The 22,470-nt window shown below is 37.2% G+C and overlaps 1 protein-coding gene across 1 annotated transcript in view; it reads right to left on the bottom strand.

Moving 5' to 3' along the window:
• The window catches only part of LOC139728758 (N-lysine methyltransferase SMYD2-like), a 31,897-nt gene that overhangs the window by 4,423 nt on the left and 5,004 nt on the right, over positions 1-22,470 (bottom strand). Inside the window, exons 2-10 of the mRNA XM_071639700.1 lie at positions 19,284-19,347; positions 18,854-18,964; positions 17,288-17,357; positions 10,667-10,868; positions 9,804-9,906; positions 6,046-6,156; positions 3,001-3,095; positions 2,031-2,233; positions 934-1,108 (exon numbers count right to left, since the gene is read on the bottom strand). Of these exons, the coding sequence (XP_071495801.1) occupies positions 934-1,108; positions 2,031-2,233; positions 3,001-3,095; positions 6,046-6,156; positions 9,804-9,906; positions 10,667-10,868; positions 17,288-17,357; positions 18,854-18,964; positions 19,284-19,347 (1,134 nt within the window). The remainder of the gene's footprint in view (positions 1-933; positions 1,109-2,030; positions 2,234-3,000; positions 3,096-6,045; positions 6,157-9,803; positions 9,907-10,666; positions 10,869-17,287; positions 17,358-18,853; positions 18,965-19,283; positions 19,348-22,470) is intronic.

The following is a 22,470-nucleotide window of genomic DNA, read 5'->3' as shown; positions in this document are numbered from 1 at the left end:
TCTCATTTCAAAAGGAAGTTGCCTACTTGACCTTACAATAACAATCACTTCCTTATGGCTTAAACATATGTATGGTTATTGCCTCATTGTAACTAATCCGCCCAGCCATGTCTGAATGAAATTTCATATTTATCCCACACACAGGGGCCATTATTTTGGTATTCAATCATGTGAATAATTCTGGGTCTCAGTATGACAAAACATGCAATTCTTCATCTCAGACCCAACAAAAACTCACAGAAGAGACAATTTTCAAATCATGGTCTGAGGAATTGAAAGAAGGCGTTCTCAGCTTTAAAAAGATACATACTTCGTCCAATTCAGATGAATAGTAACTCACTAACAGAATAAATGAAAAATCTAAGCTCTAGGAAATTTACTTTGCAGAAAAAAGGGCTTGAACAGTAAGTTTCTATTGCAGTCCAATGATGCACTCTCTATTGTGCCCAGGAAAAAGATTATAAGACTATAGGCTCATTCACACAGCCCAAAACAGTCATGATTGAATCGCAATACAGACTTTTCTTTAAATGCATGTGGACATAATATTTGCGACTTAAAGTGTGATTCAAATCACGATCCAATCACCATGAAAAGTATGACATTTCCGAAACAGTTATCATTATTTATGGTGAGAAGTATGTATGAACATTGTGCAAAAATTGTATTAGCTTTTACATCCCGTAATGCAAAGCATGCACGGGACAGTCAACACAAAGTATGGGCAAACTCATAGACTCATGCATGGGCAGTTTGGTCGCGCTCAAACCAATGCACTTTGGGTGGCAAATTTTCTTCGTAAAACAGTGCGATTTGGATCGCGATTAATCTTGCCTGTACATGTGCAAACCTGAGTGAAAAGAAAATGTGATTTGAATCACATTTTTTACAGTGTATGTGAAAGGGGCCTATGGTAACCTCTACAAAGTTCACCTGAGTCCCTCCAAGATCCCTTGACTGGCGTCGAGAGCCTCCCCCCACCACGCAAGGCGGGAGAATGTCTGCATGGCCTCTAGGCCTAGCCGCAGGCAGGCGTGGTGGGTGGGGTGGAGTAAGGATGACTGCTGGCGCTGGCACTGCCGTAGGATGACTGCCAGGCGGCTATCATGTGATCATGGGTTAAGGGTCACATAATCTTGGAATGAAAACTTTTCTTACTTTGCAGTTTAAAGTTTAACATCTTTAAACAGGCATTTGCTCAGTAGAGCATTATGTTGTTGGTTGGTAATGGGTCATACACTCTAGTAATGTTGCTGAAATCAACTCAATTTTCTTCAAATCTAGATCAATTCACCAGCCAAAATTTTGACATATGAAAAACATTGTTTGAATGTATCCCAAAATCTGCAAGATGAAAAGAAAAACACAAAAATTACCTATTCTACTTTGCCAAATCACAACCTAACAAAGGGATTCTAAGAAAGAAAATTCCCTTTATCTCATGAAACATTAACAATGAAATCAAACAGTTATAACCCCAAACCACAGAGACATGGTTCTGAAAAGATTCCGGAAATCAATAGGTTGACCAATCAAACTTTTATACACTGCTGATATAAAATATTTCAGCTTACTTATGAAGCAGACCGAGACACTAACCTTTTTCTGTGGTGGTCCATTCGAGCCACTGAAATCTTTAAATCTGTAATTTTGGTGGCCTGAAAAAGAAATGTAATGGCCAAAAGAGATTGACACATGACAATCCATTTTGAATTTAAATGCCTGACTGGGCCATCAAGGGATAGTGTTTTTGGAATTTTGGTGGCCCACCACCATCAATTTTTAGTGGCCCTAAGCCACCGGACAACTGCTATTAATGTCAAGCCCTGTGTAAAGTGAAACTACATGCACACAGTCCTTCCTTTGCTTGCACTGTTTGTGGTTTCATCAACTCAAGAATGATTAGGTATTCATCGTCGCATCGTCAAAAATGCATCAAATGAATCAAAACAAGAACAATGAATAAAGGTGATCGCAGGTCTCCTTTTTTCCTGGCAACTTGTCAATTCATTTAGTTTGCTTGCAAAGGATATTCTGATACGAGTTGAGCTCTGCCACCTCCTGCTGGGACTTTCGGACTTCCTGCAGAATCTCCTCCGTGAATGCCTCCATCCCCTCCACAGCAGTAGAATGTTCCAGGGATGAGATGATTGAATGGCAGGTATGACACATTTGGAAGCATCCATCTGTCATAGAGGGATGCGCACAACCATTTTTCGCTTTAACAATTTGGCTTGATGCCAATGCCAATGGTAAATGACAATTTATATATTCCCCCTTTCTTTCAGAAAACAGTACATACCTCAACAAGTTTTTTTTTTTACATATTAGCTTTTGGACATTCCATTCTTCCTTTTTTCCACTTCCACTTCCTCATTTCGCAAGCAATATTTATATTGCAGATACAAGTATACAGTCATGAAATCTACTCTGCTATGATAAACAGAGATAAGGGGGGGGGGGGGGAGGCAAATTCTCACAGAATCTTATTTTGTGCTCAATACCAGAGAGGATTATGGAAGGAGTAAGATTTTTAAAATAAACAATTCAATATACAAATGTACGGTTAAATTTTGAGCAACATACATACACCAGCTAACCAATCTTGCTAATGATACATTTCAATTCATTGCTCTGCATGATATGACAGAAATACATCTAAAACATTATCTGTAGTATAAAATGAAATTGAACCCTTTATTTAGACAAAGCAAAACAAACATTTATGTGATAAATAATAACCCGATAATTATAAATCTGTCTTAGACTGTAAAAGGAAATTGATGTGTAACACTCTTAGAGGGAATAAATGATCATGAATATATGTCTTGTATGCAAAAATATTGTTCTGCATTGACCATGTGGCCATGAAGTTCTCACTGCTTTTCATTGCTCTTCACTGTTCTACATGGTTTTATAGCAGTGAAATGCATGCTCACATTCGTCATTGAAGGAAGCAACATTTGCTTGTGAGGTGGCTACTAAAACACTTGGTTTAACCTTAAAGACACCTGACCATGCATCTTACCTTGCACGGGAAGAACAGGGTCGGGACATGTCCTATTGGGACACTTGACACACAGCATGAGGCTATCCTGATGGAGACAAGGAGATGAATAGACCAACATATACTAGAAAATGATTGAACGATATATGCTGATAGATGGATAGATAAATAGATAGATAGGTACACTGTACATCCGAGATAGATATGTTAATGAGTAGATAGACACATTCGTGTAGTCTAGGGCTAACCTGATGGATAGAAGGGGATGAATAGACAAACATATACTATAAAATGGTTAGATAATATATGATGATAGATGGATAGATAGATAGATAGATAAATAGATAGATAGATAGGTACAAATGTACATCCGAGAAAGATATGTTAATGAGTAGATAGACACATACGTGTAGTCTAGGGCTAACCTGATGGAGAGAAGGGGATGAATAGACAAAAAAAAATATACTAGAAAATGGTTGAATAATATATGATGATAGATGGATAGAAAGATAGATAGATAGATAGATGGATAGGTACATCCGAGATAGATATGTTAATGAGTAGACAGACACATACGTGTAGTCTGCAAGGCTAACTTGATGGAGAGACGGAGATAAATATGATACTACAACATAATTGGAAGTTATAGTAATAGGTAGATAGATGCAATGGAGATAGCTTTCAATAGATAAACTCAGTATGAGGCTAAAGTAATGGAAAGAAGGAGATTACATAAACATACAGTATGTCCCCCAAAAAAATTACAATCAATTTTTGCATTGATAACACCCAATATGATTAAACTGTCTATTAAAATGCTACTTCAGGGTCTTAAAATATAACATCTTAGCTCTATTTTGCAGAAAACCCCATCCATTCAATTTGGTTAAGCGGTCACAGAGAAATGTGGAATGTTGTAAAGCATGTCATGAGTCTGATTCTTCCAAGTTTAGCACTTCGATGCTTTTGTGCCTGAATACAATAGACAGAACTTGGAGGGAAGAGATTCTTGACATTCTCTACAAAATTCCTCATTTCTCTTTGACCACTGAAGCAAATCGAATGGGGATTTCTGTAAGATGTGGGCAATGAGTTATAATTTCATACCCTGAATTTGTATTTGGACTGATTCACTATTTTTAAAGATATCGTTGCGGAGGGACCTGTTGTAGTTTTTTGGGGGTCATACGGTATAACAGAATAAGATTGAGAAATACAGTGATACATGGGTAGATAGGTAGATAGATATATTGATTAATAGATAGATAAGTAGATGGATCAATGACTAGATAGATAGATCAATTAATAGACAGATGGATAATAAGACACATAGATATAGAGATAGATAGATAAATAGATAGATAGATAGATAGATAGATATGAAGATGTAGAAATTGATTAATACTATGTAAATGGGAGATATGGAGATAGAGTAGAAAATAGAAAAGAGACAAAGAGAAAGAGAAGGACACATGTAGAAAGAAATTGAGAGATATATAAATGAATAGAGAGCTAGACAGATAGAGAAGGGCAAAAAAAGATAGATTCAGAAGGGAGAAGGAGGGAGATAGAAAGCTACTTTTGATAATAGAATGCTGGACAGAAAGAGAGTTAGAGACAGAAACAGAGACAAGGTGAGAGAGATATTTGATAGATCTCGAAATAGAAGAAAAAAGAGACAGGTGGATGGATGGAGGGAGAGAGAGAAAGAAAGAGAGTAACAGAGAGATAGAGACAGAGACACTAAAAACTCTATTACAAAGAGGAAGTCACATGAAGGGGATACCAAATCACACAGTAACTTTGTGACTTTTCCTTTTTAATACAAGAAATGGTCATATCAACCCAGACCAGAGTAGCCTCTTCCGAGTGTGAACTCTGATCTTTCTGAGGGTCTTGCTTTAATACTAACTCTGCACCAGCTGGCATAAATGCATGCACATCCCGGGCACTCTGGGTGAAACACCTTGTCTACATGATGGTACGGATGAACGTGTGTGTGCTATTAAAGCAGGATTTGAACCAAGATCTCCAGTTAAAAATGTACTGAGCCTTTAATAACCACTATACTACAGCTCTCCCTTTTAAAGACATATTACAGTCATGCTTTCAAGCCCTTGGACATGGTTATTCTTGTCTGCGGCTACAAGGCTTTCAATTGCCATGATTAATTCATGAAATGATTCATCTCGTGAGCATGACTAGAGGGGAACCCTCGAAATTGAGATGAGACAGCCAAAACATGGCTGTGTCTGTCATAAGTGGAAAAACAGGGGAAAAAAATGGAGTGCTCATGAATCAAACTAGCTCAGCAAATTAATCATTGTAACCAGACCACAATTCACCTACTCCTATTCTAGAGATGAACAAGCTTTTAATACATCAATGAAGATGTTACTTGATAAGCATACAATGGAAACGAAATCAGGATAAACACTGGAAAAGCACTGAGAGGGTGCAGACCTGTGCTGTGCAGCTAATTTCCACTCATATGTATACACATATGTTGAAAATGCCCTTATTTCCCATTGATATAGAATCCTTGCTATAGTGTCTCTACCTTAGCTTCCTGCCGCGCCTCGACTGTGCACCCAGTGCGCATATGCACGCCTTAAATACGCATAGGTTTAATTCTCTCATTTGTTGGCCCTACTTGCCAAGCGATAAAGAATCTTTCAAGAAAATTCAATTAAATTCCTGGATCCAGATGGTGATCCAGATCACTACCAAATTTTATTATTCTGTCCTTTGTGTCGTTATCAACTTTCCTGTGTATTTCGTCCAAATCCATTCATAAACTTTTTAGTAACAATGTATTTTGCAAACAGAGAAACACACAGACAAACAAACCAATGCTAGCAAAAACATAACATCCTTGGTGGAGGTAATATTATTACAAATAAAAGGATTTAGAGATTAACCCATTGAGGACGAGTCCTGAGTATACTCGGGTAAGTGTCAATCGGAAATGTGTGTTGTAGCAAAATCAGTCTGTCCGCAACGGGTTAAAAGTAGAAAATTAGAATGACTCAACATACCCTGGTGGTGTCCAGACATCTTTGACACTGACAGACGAATCCATACACAGATCTCAGCTTTTCCTGTCTGAGTCTCGTCGGCAGCAAAGTGCTCACATAACTGATGCTACACTGTAGGGAGTTGTGGAAGATAATTTGATAGAGAATCAGTGAAGTTATAAAGTCAATATTTTTTCAAGTCAAACAAAATCTTATTTCCAAATAGAACAAATTCTTTCACACACAACAATTTCAATTACTGTAAAAGTCGATATTTTCGCGTAAGTAATTTTTCGTACTCGGCTGGATTAGATGAATTACTTGTGTTTATAATTCTGTGGAATCAGGTCGCTAACTACTGGAACATTATGGCACGCAAAAATATTTGTGTGCTTTTATTTTCGCGCTAGCTTCTGGTTGCACGGAATACGCGAAAATTTTCACTTTTACAGTAATCAATGTATTACAAAATATACAAATATACATTTTGAAAGCGGAGTAGAATATGAGCAAATGCATAACCTCAATAAAACTATTTTGTTCAAAATCATTGTACTATTTAAAAAAAAAGGCCCGCATAAAAGAGACAAGTTTATAGGGGTGTGGGCCTCTCAAAAAATCATACTTACAAAGGGAAAAAAAAGGAGAGTAATGGAGGCACACACACACACACACACACATACATACATGTACACACAGAGGCACACAAATAATTGAAAAAGACTAAAAGGTAGAAAGGATAAAACGATTAGCGACATCGGGAAAAAGTGGTTAGAGAGAGAAGGAAGGACAACTGAAGAGGAAGCAGATGTCTGCAGCACATTCAGAGCAAACGCCAGACACTATCCAAATTTGGTAAATGGTAGTGCTGTGAGGTACTTTGTGATTACTGCCACATCTAATTTGCATGTATACACAATCAGGAAAAAATCTACTAGTCTGCACACTGGATTTCACTCTAGTCAGTACAATCCATTGCAACATATCATTGATTGTCAGTTTTATATTTATCTGCACAAATACTTAATGTGCACTATCTCCACTCTCACTGCTGGAGTTATTTCTGAGCCACCATTCGGCAGGTGCCTAGCCAATTTAACAACATCCTGTTTGGTCTCACACTCCCTTGTTGCTAAAGACTCTGACCGATCTTATTCGGCCCTTTTATGGCTTGTGGTTTCAATCTTGTGATTACTAGTGAAACCTTGACACATGGTTGACAAAAAAAAAATCACCAAAAATCTTAAAGCACTTTGTATCTTGTGGAAAAAACATTATATAAATATCAACCATTACAAATCTGTGAGAAGTCTGCCAGCTGATACACTGTAGCTCATACTACTTTACTGTTAAAGGTCCTGTTTACCTTTGGGAGCAGTGATTTTTAAAATGTTCAAGATATCACATTTGATGCATATGTGTAGGTCTGTTGTATCACAAAACATCCTACCATGAAAAAAACATATTTTTCCCATTAAATCATAACTGTAGACAGTTTAGTGTGGAAACATTTTTATTATAACTATTGTTCACATTTTGTGTATGTTTACGGATTCAAATTTTTACAGTGGATGTTTCTATCCATAGCTCACATTTTAGAACTATTTTACAGCACTAATGCTGGGGTTTTGTTTCTTCAGCAAATGGTAAATTGTGCCTTTAAGACCTAGCTGTGATATGGTAGAAAGATGAAAATTCTTAGAGGGGAGGGAGTGAGTGAATTAGGCCATCAATTACAATGTACATATCATATAAACAACAGGACAAACTGGTTGCCAGCAACACAAGAATTTATGTGCAAGGTTTGAAGAAAGCTTAGTCAAACATAACTTTTTATGCTTAAGCCCCCCCCCCCCAAATACAAAAATGATTTTCCTATGTCAACATGTCATTATCCCCTTATTGAATTGGTAGTGCATAAAAATGTACAAACTTGTCGAGATACAGATATTTCATTAGATCTTGGTGCATTTAAACAGGCAACTCAAATTGAACAATGCCATAGTCATGGTGACACAAAAGGAATCGAGGGGATGGATATATAATCTCTGTTCACTGATGGTCAGCACATCTGTGATGATTAGCAAAGACAGCAAGTTGGTACATGTGGTGATTGAGAACAAAGAACAGCAAGGAGCAACTGACATAATTAACACATACAGTGGACTCCTGTTACACTGTAAAACGAGGAATATGCGCATGCATTTTAATTTCGCGAGTGGCAACATTCGTGAAAATTAAAATGCACGTGGAAGTTCTTGCCTGCACAATAGTGTATTGGATGCCAGTGGCAAGTCGCAAACATTTCATGCTGCGAGAAAGGCCGTCGGCTCCAATTCGCGAAATATTCATGCCGCGAATATATCATGTTTTACAGTAACAAAGACCTTGGGACCGGCAGTTTTCTTTCATTATATTGAAATTTCGTTATAACCGAACAAATAAACAACAGAAAATATGGACCGAATAATGTTGCAGCCTGAACTTTATTTCATTATAACTGGAATTTTGTTATAACCATGTTCGTTTTATATATTGGGATTGCACTGTGCAAACTTCAATATTTGCACAATATTCATGCATACACATACAGATTAGCAAATTGTGCAGTTCAGAATTGTCTGGTGCAGTTCTGAAAATGATTGTTACGCACCCTCCAATGGATACAATTCCATTTAAGGAAAGCTGAAGAAAGCAAAAATAGTTAATAATCACTGATAATAGTTTAATAATCACTGGCATAGGTAAAAAACAACAACATTAATACTCTCTTGATAAACTATTGAGTTATCAGGAAAAGTGGAGAAAAGATACAAATGGAAATAGAGAGGGAGTATTCTCCCATGAGAACTGTTTGTAGAGAGAATTGTTACAGCATGAGAATTCTCCGAAAAAAAGAAAGAAAAGAAAGAAAGTAATTCAGGAATGGAAGGGTACAGAAAAAGAAACTATTGGTTTAAAGGACAAGTTCATCTTCATAGACATGTGGGTTGAGTGATTGCAGCAATATTAGTAGAACACATCAGTGAGAGTTTGAGCAAAATCGGACAATCCGTTAAAAAGTTATGAATTTTTGAAGTTTCTGCTCCGTCACGGCTGGATGAAAAGACTACTATAGCTTGTGATGTCACATGAGTACAACGATATAAAGAAAGAATAAAGAAAATTCAACATAATTCCATTTTTTCTCGCATAACAAAAGAACACTTGACTTCTCTCTTTCAGAAGGCAGGGGGAATAATAGTACCCTTAACATACCTCAGTAGCAAGTCGAAGAAATGTGCACTTTATTCAAAAAGTAAAGTTTTGTGAAATTCTCTTTTTATTTTCCTTATATAGTTGTACGCATGTGACATCATACACTGTAGTAGTCTTCTCTTCCAGCAGTGACTGCGCAGATACTTAAAATATTCATAACTTTTGAACGGATTGTCCAATTTTCCTCAAACTTTCACTGATGTGTTCTACTAATATTGCTGCATTCTCTCAATGTATATGAAGGTGGACTTGTCCTTTAAAGAAGTTGAGATCAGAAGTGAAATGAAAGTTTCAGTGAGGAGAGAGAGTGCCAGAAAGTCACTAATAATAATTCTGATCATTGCACACCAAAGATTCAATGTAAGACAGCTGTAAGTCACCTCTAGAGAAGGAAACAATTTTGACCCTTTCTGTGCCAGGGAATGGGGACAGTGTATACAATGGTATGGAACTTTCTGTGCTGGTTAACACTCCAAGCAGTGAAAGAGTTAAGCAGCTACTGAATAAAAACAAAACCTCACCTCTTCTCCCGCCTCGATCCTCCGGATGGCTCTCACGCTAAGTCTCCTGCCGTCAAACACAAAGGTGCAGTTCGGTTCGCAGCTGTGGTTGAGAAGCGAGGCCCTGCACAAGGAAAGCACAATAGAATCAATGTCTTCGACTTCTGTATACGCCGAATATTTCACGAGATTTTTATTTTCACGAATATTGCGAGTCAGGTGCTCTTTCGCAAAATTAAAGACATGCGAAAATATTTACTCTGATCCTGATGTGAATGTGATGTACGCATTTACACTTCTCCGTTCAGTACAGGACTCCACGATCACAAATTTAACCACTCGCGAAATCGTCGGGAATTCCTGATTCGCAAAAATTCAGACTTGCAAAATATATGGCATATACAGTATACAGTATTGAAAAGATTATAATTAAAAATGTTTCAAAGCATACCATACAGGTTCCTCCAGTCAGATGACAAGTTTTACAAACCCTTCAAAGTGTAACAGCACCACAAAGGACATGACTGAAGACCGATCAATACCTTTCAGCATTTATGGCGCAGAACTCAAAAGACAGAAGGATGATTCTAGCCCTGACAAACTGGTTTTGCACAGGACATATTTAAACTGATATTACAGTCAAACCTATCTATGGCGGCCACCAAGGGGAGGTGATAAAAAATGACTGACTTCAGACAGGTGGCCACTATAGACAGGGTCTTTAAACATGGCATTTCTGTGGGGGAGGGGATTTTTTTTTTTTTTTTTTTTTTTGTTGCTGTATACAGCAGGTGCCCATTATACACAGCGGACTGATTAAAGGTTTGACTGTATCTTAATGTTTTATTATCAATAAAACTTCATAAAAATCTGTGCAAGGTCACCTGAGGTAGATGGCTTCTCCAATGACCGTCCTCTTCATCTCATCGTACATAGAGAAGTCATTGGCCACCAGTTTCTGGAAGACGTCCAAGATTCGCCTGTCTCCAATGGGGAACAGTCTGGAGCGGAACTTGCCCCTCCAGCCCTTCTCGTACTGGTGGAAAAGGCGCTGGATGTACTCCTGGGCCCGGGTCGAGAGCTGACCTGGACGCACGTCAATCAAAACATGAAGAGATATCGACTCAATTTACAGGAATGAGAAACCCTCCACATCTCAAAATAATATCTTCATATATGGATTTGGACAGTTTAGATTGCGGTTTCCTTGACTACAGCAACCACACAGTTTGTGATTTCAGTTTCTGCAATTTTACATCCATTACACTTTGGCTAGTGCTACATAATGCAGATATATAAGAGTAGTAAAGAGCATGGAAGCAGGAAGTTCCTCTTCTGCACTGTTTAAAAGAGGTACATAAGTGCCATCTACTGGAAGAGTTTCTGTTTCATCAAGATGTAATGTGTACGAGGCTTTTGTCATGTGAGCTTTCAGTTGTAGTATTATTTCAGCTGATTCTGTTCTGCTATCAAAATACTGCCAAAATTGCCTGGAACATATAATGCTTTCTACCTCTTTTAAACAGTGCAGAAGATAGCTCAGATCCTGAAACACAAAAAATAATCATGCACAGTCAAACCTACCTTAGCGGCCACTCAAAAATCTCCCCAAGAGAAAAGCCTGTGATGGAGCCGTAGCTGAGCCGATAATTCATGTTTTTTTGCTTTGTAGCCCTGCCAGTCATTTGTGGGCAACATTCAGTGATCGCCACTGCTGCATTCATCACTCATTCAGTCATAATACTGTGCTACAATAATGTAGTGTTGAGCTTTCTTTACAACTACACGTGCTCCTGTGTAACAACTTCATAAACATCAGACGGCATTTGTTCAATGCATGAGACACACATGTGCATACATGTATGTACACACATACATGTACATGTTTAAGTACTTATAGATGTAACAATGACACATGTACATGTAGGCAATGCACACAAAGTTGGATAACCTGTCTATAGCGGCCACCTGTCTAGAACAGCCACTTTTTTGTCTCCCTTGGAAGGCTGCTATAGACAGGTTTGACTGTACAAGTTTGTATTAACACACATACATGTACATGCACACACAAACAAGCCACAAACATATCAAGTAACACATTGACAGTATGCAAACTTTCAACGACTTTAGAAGCTCACATTACAAAAGCCTCATACACATTACATCTTGATGAAATATAAACTCTTCCAGTAGCTGGCACCTCAAGAGGGACTTCTTGCTTCCATGCTCTTATAAATACTACTCTTATATCTATTATAAAAATCCCTACAAAGAATCATCACATGAGATATTGAATTTCAATGTTCTTATATTAACTAACAGCTATTACCGTTGGATCAATCAGATGATTGACTATACTGATTAACTGATTGACTGATAAACTGATTGATTGACTGATTAACTGGTGGACGGATTTACTGACTGACTGATTGAATGACTTACTGATTAACTGACTGACTGGTTGATCGATTGATGGATTGACTGAATGATTGTGTTTCACGGACTGATGGACTGACTGATTGATTGATTGATTGATTGATTGATCGATTGATTGATTGATTTATTGATTGCATGACTGATTAATTAATTGACTGATTGACTGAATGACTGAATGAATGTCTTACTGATTGACTGATTGATGGATGGATTGACTGAACGATTGACAGTTTCATAGACTGACTGATTGACTGATTGATTAATTGATCGATTGGATGACTGATTAATCAATTGACAAACAGATTGATCAACTGACTGATTGATTGACTGAATGACTGATTGAATGACTTACTGATTAACTGATTGACTGATTGATGGATGGATTGACTAAATGATTGACAGTTTCATAGACTGACTGATTGACAGATTGATTAATCGATTGGATGAATGATTAATTAATTGACTGATAGATTGATCAACTGACTGATTGATTGACTGAATGACTGATGGAATGACTTACTGATTAACTGACTGATTGATTGATGGACTGACTGAATTATATACTGTTTCACAGACTGACTGATTGACTGATTGATTAATTGATCGATCGATTGGATGACTGATTAATTAACTGACTGATAGATGGATCAAGTGACTGATTGATTGACTGAATGACTGATTGAATGTCTTACTGATTAACTGATTGACTGATTGATTGATGGACTGACTGAATGATAGACTATTTCACGGACTGACTGACTGACTGATTCAAGTTTGTATTAACACACATACATGTACATGCACACACAAACAAGCCACAAACATATCAAGTAACACATTGACAGTATGCAAACTTTCAACGACTTTAGAAGCTCATATTACAAAAGCCTCATACACATTACATCTTGATGAAACATAAACTCTTCCAGTAGCTGGCACCACAAGAGGGACTTCTTGCTTCCGTGCTCTTATAAACACTACTCTTACATCTATCATAAAGATCCCTACAAAGAATCATCACATGAGATACTGAATTTCTATGTTCTTATATTAACTAACAGCTATTACCGTTGGATCAATCAGATGATTGACTATACTGATTAACTGATCGACTGATAAACTGATTGATTGACTGATTATCTGGTGGATGGATTTACTGACTGACTGATTGAATGACTTACTGATTAACTGACTGACTGGTTGATCGATTGATGGATTGACTGAATGATTGTGTTTCACGTACTGATGGACTGGTTGATTGATGGATTGATTGATCGATTGATTGATTTATTGATTGATTTGCATGACTGATAAATTAATGGACTGATTGATTGACAAACTGACTGATTGATTGAATGAATGACTGATTGAATGCCTCATTGATTAACTGACTGACTGATTGATTGATGGACTGACTGAATGAAAGACTGTTTCACGGACTGACTGACTGACTGACTGATTGATTGATCGATTGGATGATTGATTAATTACAAGATAACTGACTGATTGTCTCATTGATTGATTACTGACTGATTGACAGATTGAGTGCCACACTAACAGATTACTGACCTTCTACCTGACAAACTTACTGATTGACTGACTGACTGGCTGGCTGGCTGGCTGACTGACCAGCTGACTAATGAAACAATCTTACTGACAAACTTACTGAGTGAGTGAACCTATGTTCAAATAATGAAAACACATCATAAGGCATGTAAAATTAAAGTAACAGCCATGTCAAAAAGCTTCACAAGGAATATGAAACTGGCTGTCTTTGGGGCCATCCAGTACTATACATACAGTACATATCTCTTCTTTAAGTAAGAATATATTTATACAATGTGGAAGCTGACAAAATAAATCCAACAAGCAACATTCAATGCGAAAATGAAAACTCACTAAAAAGCACCTAAAACTGAAGTGCAATTACATAGAGTATCAAAACCTCTCTGCTTTCAGATATTTAAAGGTCCTGTTTACCTTTGGGAGTAGTGATTTAAAAAATGTTCAAGACATCACATTTGATGCATATGTGTAGGTCTGTTACATCACAAAACATCCTACCATATACAATTTTTGTGATAAAGCTAAAATATAAGGAGATATCAGTAATTTTCTCATTAAACCGTAACTGTAGATGGTTTTAATAGTCTGGAAACATTTCTATTATAACTATTGTTCACATTTTGTGTATTTACCAATATACTTAACATCAATCATATGGATTTAAATTTTTACAGTGATTGTTTTTATCCCTAACTCACATTTTACAACTACTTTAAAGCACTAATGCTGGGTTTTGTTTCTTCTGCAAATGGTAAATTATGCCTTTAAATTATGCAGCCCCTCTAAACAAATAAGGAATTAATACACAGTAGTATCACTTTTCTGTACTTTATACCCTAAATATACGCAAACAAACCAACCAACCCATGGATAAATGAAAAAAAAAAACAACAATTAAGACAAAATATCATACACAACCTATTCACATTTCCACCCCCCCCCCCCTCAACATACACATAAAATACATGTAACAAACACACACTCATGTGACCATGCATCACATGGTCACAACAAAAAACCAACAAAAAGTTGCACAATTAGTGATTTTAATTGAGAACTAAAAGTAGGTGAAATGTCAACTTAGTCAATCTTCATTATTCATATTTTCTCAAAACGTGATTCTTCTTTTACATAATTTTTAAATTTGAGATCATGTAAAACAAATAGTAATTTGTGGTTTTAGCAGTTTTTTTTAGAACACGTTTTTTTGGCAAAATAGTGTGACTAGGTATACTTTTAGAGGCCTCATTTTATTTCTTAAAACCCCCTTTAATAGACACTACTCACTTTCAACTCTAATAACTACTGAACAGATGATGTTATTGCACTCAAAGTTGGCATCAGTCATGAAAAGAATGTGCTTAATTAGTGTGTAAAATTTCAGCTTTATCTGATTATCACTTTACTGTGGGTGCTACAAAGTTTTACTTCCTGTTTTTGTCCCGTTCATTACACAGAGCACAGCTTGGTGAGATCAAGCACATGGATAGACCCTTGACATCAAAGCCTCTTTTCTCAGGAAACACTTCACCAGAATGTGACCTTTCTTTTCATCTGTCATAGATTTTACTTTCATTTTTTAAAAAGATTTTTAGATTTTTAGATCTTTCCATTTGTATTAAGTTATCTATTAATTTAGAGCTCAGTCTGCTTTTTTTTTTTCAGAACCTGCCCTTAACTAAAAATCCATGTCTGGCAACTTTTTGGTGGTTTTGTGATGCTGGGTCACATACATTGTATATTTTACACACACAAAAAAAAAAAATTGAAGCATCCATATACAATGTAGAAACAAAATAAAATGGTACTCTTGTCTTCTCTTAGTAACAAGTGTGCATACTTCTCTTGAACCAGTAATGATGTACACACAGAATGCACATATTGCATGTTTGCTGAGGTCATTAACTATACCGTGTGTACCTTTGGACTTCACGATGTACATTTGAAACCAAATGAAGAGCTTTTCATACTCTGACAAGGATTTTTTTTTGACAGATACAAGATGGTAACCTCTATGGCAAGCCTTAAGTGACATGGAGCATATGAATGATTAATTTTCAGTTTCAGTCAAGTTTCAGTTTTGGTGAAATGTAATCCCACTGCCATGAACAGTTTAGTTTAATGGCACTAGTTTAACTCTTTATGTGCCACGTTCGCACGCCTGACTCAGTCGACGGCGTGCCAACTTCGCATATTCTGCTCAAACGCACAAAGCCGCCCAAACAGATCGATAAATAGTCAAATGCCATGCAGTACAATGAAAGCGTTTCTCGGGATTCCACTCCAGTCACATGTAGGGGCCCATTTCATGAGGTGATTGGCTATCAGTGGATATTCCCAAGTTCTGGATTTGCGAGTAAATTACAAGTTTCAGGCACTGTTTTGCATGCAAAAGTCATGCCTCTACAATAATGTATAGCTACTTGTCATCTAAAAGAAAAACGACTATAGATATGTCCTACAATTTACATCAAAGGAAAGCTGGGCATTTTCTCTACAACTTTGCTCATTAAATGACCAGGGTAATGGAAATCTTTTGAACTTACATAGATTTGAAAAGCAGAATGTTTCCACAAAGCATGGCTACGTTGCTGTCTCAGAATAATATGGCACACAGGGGGTTTACACCATGGCACATAAAGAGTTAATAAAAAGGCCATTCATGCCAGCTAGACTAGTATTTCATCCAGGTGCATTTGAGAAGATGCTATTGATTACCTGAAGAATTGTACAGTCCATTTGTGTGATGGATGCCATAACTGATCTGTATTTGATCTGTTCACCACTTTGGAAGACTTACAGTGCAATGCACAACGTATCATGTCTTGTAAAATGAATAGTATTACTTGACACAAAGGGAATGGTAATATCTGAAACTTTTACAATGAAACTTCTAGCATATGGTTACTGTAAAACAAAAGACTTTGCATGAATGAAAACCTTTGTGAAATTAAGATTAGCAAAGAGCCACCATTCACAAAAAGTAAAATGCATGCAAAAGTTTTTGTCTACATGGTGCATGGAATGCTAGTACAATGTTATACATCATGATGTTTGGCTATTCACAAAAGTTTCATACCAAAAGAAAAAAAAAATTCAAGTTGCAAAAGTCTCACGCTGTGAATGTTTCTGGTTTTACACTATAAGTCTTTATTCTACAGTCAACCTTGCCCAGGTCAAATCTATTTGGACAGAGGAAATACCTTCGACTTTAGATAGAAAATTCCTCTTACATAATTTTTGTATAAGGGATCAAAGTCAATAGAATATATCAAGAGGACTTGAAAAGACCTTTGACTTTGGCGATTATTCGACTCATGCGAGGTCAACTTAAGCAAGGTTGACTGTATCTGTTAACCCCTTGAGAACGAGTCCCGAGAATACTCAGGCAGGTGTCCATGGAAAATGCCTGTCGTAGCATAATCAGTCCGTCCTCAATGGGTTAATGGCAGCTTGAGCATGGAGTGGTACTAGACTCTGTAGCCAGCAGAGCAAGGACTTACGTGAGCAGAGATCTCTAAGAGATGAAGGGAAGCCAGAGGTAGAGCTGGAGTTTTTCTTGCCATCTTGCTCCTAGTTTTATCGAATGAAAAGAACAAAGCATCAACAAAAATCCTGCCCATCAAAAAATTCTTGTCTGTTTCTGAAATACTGTAAAACTGAAAATTTTTGCATGAGAAATTTTTCAAATTCAGCTGAGTAGAATGAATTTTGTGTGTTTTAAATTCCATGTAAACAAAAAGATAAAATATTAAAAGGAAAATATTTCTGTGCTTTCATTTTCATGCTACTTTCATGTTGCATGAAATGCATGAAAATTTCTACTTTTACAGAACTTGAATACTACACCAGAAGAAGAAACAGCATTTTGACACATGGAGGCAGAGACATACATTGTAACTTGATTGTTAACACTGTATCATCTAAAAAAAGAACGGAAACATAAAATTCTATAAAAGATAACCTTTAATATGTATGCAAAAAGTTCATGATGACGGAAGTGCATGAAAAGCCAGTCAATTACAACACAAGCTATTTTAGACACGTCTCAACAATTTTGTGAATTTTACTATTAAGTCATTCAAACGGTGTCAAAAGAAAGTTTCATGATATAACCTTAATGTACATTCTATAATCCAGCTGTTTTACCATGATAACATTTATTTTTGCATTGCTGGAGAAAACTCTTGGCGGCCTTAGGTTGACAATAGCTGTGTTCAGACGGAGGCAGTTTTGGTCGGAGTAACTTTGGAGGAAGGGTCGGAGGAAGCTTGGTCGGAGTAGTGCCCATCTGAACATGGTCGTGGTAACCTCCTCCGATCGGAGGAACTTACCACGACCTCTTCCTCCGAACGAGATACTCCTGAGTTTTGTCAGGAGTATCTCGCTACCAAGACTAGCCGGTCGGAGTAAATTGCCCGTGCGGACAAGCCCTCGGAGTATCTATGAACATACATACCTTACGACCTACTTGTAGGTAAAACTTCCTGGGTCAAATCGCAATGTTGACATTTTGCGACTACACGTGTGCGTGTAGTGCAATTCTAACCTAGTCGATCGCGGAGTTTCTTCCCACGACCGTCGTGTGGACACAAAGGTCGTGGTAAGATATGCATTAATTTGAATTTTAATTGCCGTGCCATGAATTTTTACTCCGACTAGAAATACGTCTGAACATGGCTAATGATATAGAATAAGCTTATAATGAACCAGCTGAGGGTTTTTGATGTAGCAAAAGGCTTCTATACTGGGAATTCGGGCAATTGTTAGCATGCATACCAAAATGTACGCATATGGGTGAAAATCACTGATGTCTATGGAAGAACAAGATCATTGGTGGAAATTAGCTGCTTGCTGGAGGTCTGCCCTCTCAGAGTGCTTCTCTAGTATATATATGGGACACTCATAACTTTTTTCATGGTTGGCACAATTTTGAGAAATTTTCATGCTGCCATAAAGGCTGTCGGCCAGAGTTTGCAAAAGTTTCATGCTGCAAATATTTATGGTTTCACAGTACAGGTAGTGGGAGGATTGAAGATTTAGTACAAATACTACATGTGACCTCTGACCTTGGCCTGGATGATAATCTTTGCCACCAGCCTGAGGGTGACTTCAGCATGATCCATACTCTGAGCCCTCAGCAGCTTACATTCATAGTAATGATCCACACTACCAGATACCTGCAAAGATGACAAAGTTGTGTTGCCATAAACAGATCATGTTTTCTGTCTTTACTGTTTTCTCTTAATCCAAATCTCTCTTCATAAGAATCTCTATTTAGCAATGACATTCATAAACATCAACATATCAAATCATTTACTTTCCACTTTCAGGCATGCAAAAAAAGAAGAAGAAGAAGAATCAAATTATGATTAGGTCAACTCCTTTGTATACTAAATTTTGGTATCAAACCAAGTTTCAGATAGATTGGAGAGACGTGTACTCTCTACAGAAGTCAAGAAAGACTACAATCTGTCAGAAAACAAGATCTGTACAAACCTGGCAAGTCTTGCTGCAGTAGAATGTTTGCTTACAAGTCCTACATGCCCTCAGTCCATCCTCTCTGAAAAGTAACAAAACATGTTAATTTTTTACAGAGTATGTCTCACACAGTTATAACATGTAGTAAACACCCAAAACTACAATATGTGACCTGCTACAACAAAAAGGTCCTAAAGTCGCGCACGGTCGAAGCCGTGAAAATCGAGTTTGAAGTCAGAGCATCACAATTGGTCAAAACTTACAATTTTCTGATTTTGACATATTATTGGAGTCTGACATGTCTTCTATCATCTGTCGAAATTTTGAAGCAAAATGATGAAAGGAAAGACCAAAAAATAGCATTTTTCTGGGCCATGTTTTTTTGCGTTTCAATGAAGCAGAAACTGGTTCAAAAATTTGGATTGAGCGTCACAGATAGGCTCCACCCCTAACAACGACCGGAGTGATCTCATTGGTCAGTTTGCTGCTTGCCGCTAACCGAAGCGTGAAGCTCGCACACTGCCAAGTCGACTGGAGTGTGCGGGCGGGGTGCGCTATGCCCAGCCGCTTCTCCTGGCATCCTGGTCACTGATTGGTCGGTGAGGAGACCGCCGACGCTGTGCTTGAATGAGCATTTCGGGGGTTGCTAGGGTTTACCTTCTATTGTCCGTAGGTGAAAACTGACTTGCGTGTCCCTTGATCGCGATTGCGTCACAAGGAAAACTTTCAGGGCGCTTTTTTCGAAACAGTGATTTCCAGACGTCTCGACATGCTTTCTTTTAAACATCGATATCTCTGCAGCCGATTATTTTCATAACATGAGTTAAATATTATCAATTTAAAGCAGAAAGATTAGGGAATTTTGTCATGCAATTTTCAAATAATCAACCTCGCCCGACTTTAGGATCATTTTGTTGTAGCGGGTCACATATGGTCAAATCATGCGTACAAATTAGAAAGCCCTATTCTGTACATGGTTTCATAAACCTGGGGAAAAAATATGCATAAAAATACACATTTAAGCTGTCAAAAACAAACACTTCTGCTGTCAATTTGGGTAGGGCTTTGATGATAAACAGAGTTTCAGACTTGTATCATACTACCTGTACAAAATTTGTGGCATATGACATGGCTCGACACTAACTTTTTTGTTTGGTGGCCCGATGGGGCCACCAAAATCCTAAATTTCAAATTTTTGGTGGCCCAAGAGAAAAATTTGGTGTCCCGAAAAAAAAACAGTAAAAAACATTAAAAGTCCTTTTTTTTAATGAGTCAAATATTTAAGATAAATGATAGTAAGAATTAGAAGTTGGACATATCTACTCATAAATAAACTTCAACAAACTTAAAACACTCACTCTCAGGCATTCATTCAGTCCTTTTCATCCATCCTTTGAATAAATTTAACTGCTAATTTCCGGCGCAAAAAGTTACAAATTTATTGACATACTTTTCAAAATATTTTGGTGGCCCGAGGCGGGCCACCAAATTTGCCCTTTTTTGAAATTTGGTGGCCCGACTTTCATTTTTGGTGGCCCCGGGCCAACGGGCCACCGTTAGTGTCAAGCCCTGCATATGATTATAAATACAAACAATTCACTGACCAACAATCAACCAACAAGTAACAAATCAAGGTGTTTGTTTGTTTGTTTGTTTGTTTGTTTGTTTGTTTGTTTGTTTGTTTGTTTGTTTGTTTTTAACCCAGCTGGGCTTGGCTCTACAAATGCTATAATATTCTGCTACAATTGTACTGACCTACAAATATAGTATCTTTTTTTTTATCGATGAGTAAAATTGAAAGCAAAATGACAACAGCTTGTTGGAAAACACTATTGGGGCATCTGTTTCTAATTTTAGTTTGTGTCATTTTATGAGTAATTTTAGAATAAGATACAGTTCATGTCCTATGATAATTGAACTACAAACATATTATTACCGGGTAAGTACACAATGCCATGGTACTTCACTTTTTTATAGGTGATCACAGTGTGAGTACATCTATAAGATAAATGCTGACAACACTCCACAGAACCGCTCATAATTCTTGCTCAGTTACCTACTACCATTGTACCAATCACATTCGATCACTTATTTGTCTTTCACACAAGCCATACATACATGTAACAGTCAAAGATTCAAGCCACTATGTCAACAACACAGCATTTTAATAGTATGCATGCTCATATTTAAGTACCGGTAGGTGTTTTCTTCTGGTATGGTTTTCACAAAAAGGTGATGTAGATTGATAGCGGTTACAGCTCGTTATTCCGAAGGTTCGTTATTCCGAAGTCTCCTCAGTCCGAAGATCCGTTATTCGGAAGGTTCGTTTTTCCGAATTTCATTTTCGGATGAACAAATCTTTGGAATAACGAACCTTCGGAATAACGCCACAAATGTTCGGATTAACGAACCCTTTTTCATTTTCGGATTAACGAACCTCTAGGTATAGGGAATTTGTGTGTTTTGGATTAACGAACTTTCGGAATAGGGCAAGTCCAAGATAACACGCGCGTTACGTATGGGACATTCAGAGACTTTTATGACCTGAAAAATAGTGTGAATGGCTTTTGATCATATTAAACTTTATCATGGTGATTGATATCTTGGAGAAGTATAATCATGCAAAAAATGGAGAAAAATGACCTTCACAATTATATTCTAGAAGAGAAAATATGTGCCGTTACGTATGGGACCAGAAAAATTTTGTTTTTTTGAACATTTTTTTCAACCTCAAAACTCTCTGAAAGTATTTCATTCTACAACTTGTAACTCACTGTGATGAAAGTCACAACACTCAAGATTATCACAGGTAAGTTTCGTATCATTAGGCAAAAAGCTCTAATTACAGGTTCTAATTAAAGACAGACATGACGTGTTTCGTATGGGACAGTTACGTATGGGACAGTTTGTCCCCCATTCATTTAGTGTGTGAAGAACCATGTTTATGGGTATTTTGCATAATTATTGAAGTAAAATCAGTTGAAACTACTCAAATACTGATCCAGATTGTCAAGGAAACTATATTCCCCAAATATTCACCATCCTAATCATATTCAATCATATTTTTATATTTTTATGACCAATCTGAGTATGCATGCCCTTTGTCCCCCATTCGTTTAGTGTGTGGAGAGACATGTTTATGGGTATTTTGCAAAATAATTTTTGCATAAATATTGAAATGGAATCAGTTGAAATTACTCAAATA

Source organism: Diadema antillarum, unplaced genomic scaffold (genome assembly GCF_040938485.1).
Source record: "Diadema antillarum isolate AM-2024a unplaced genomic scaffold, OU_Dant_1.0 seq00000197_RagTag, whole genome shotgun sequence".
Lineage (NCBI taxonomy): Eukaryota > Metazoa > Echinodermata > Echinoidea > Diadematoida > Diadematidae > Diadema > Diadema antillarum.
This window is presented reverse-complemented; position numbering and strand designations above follow the sequence as displayed.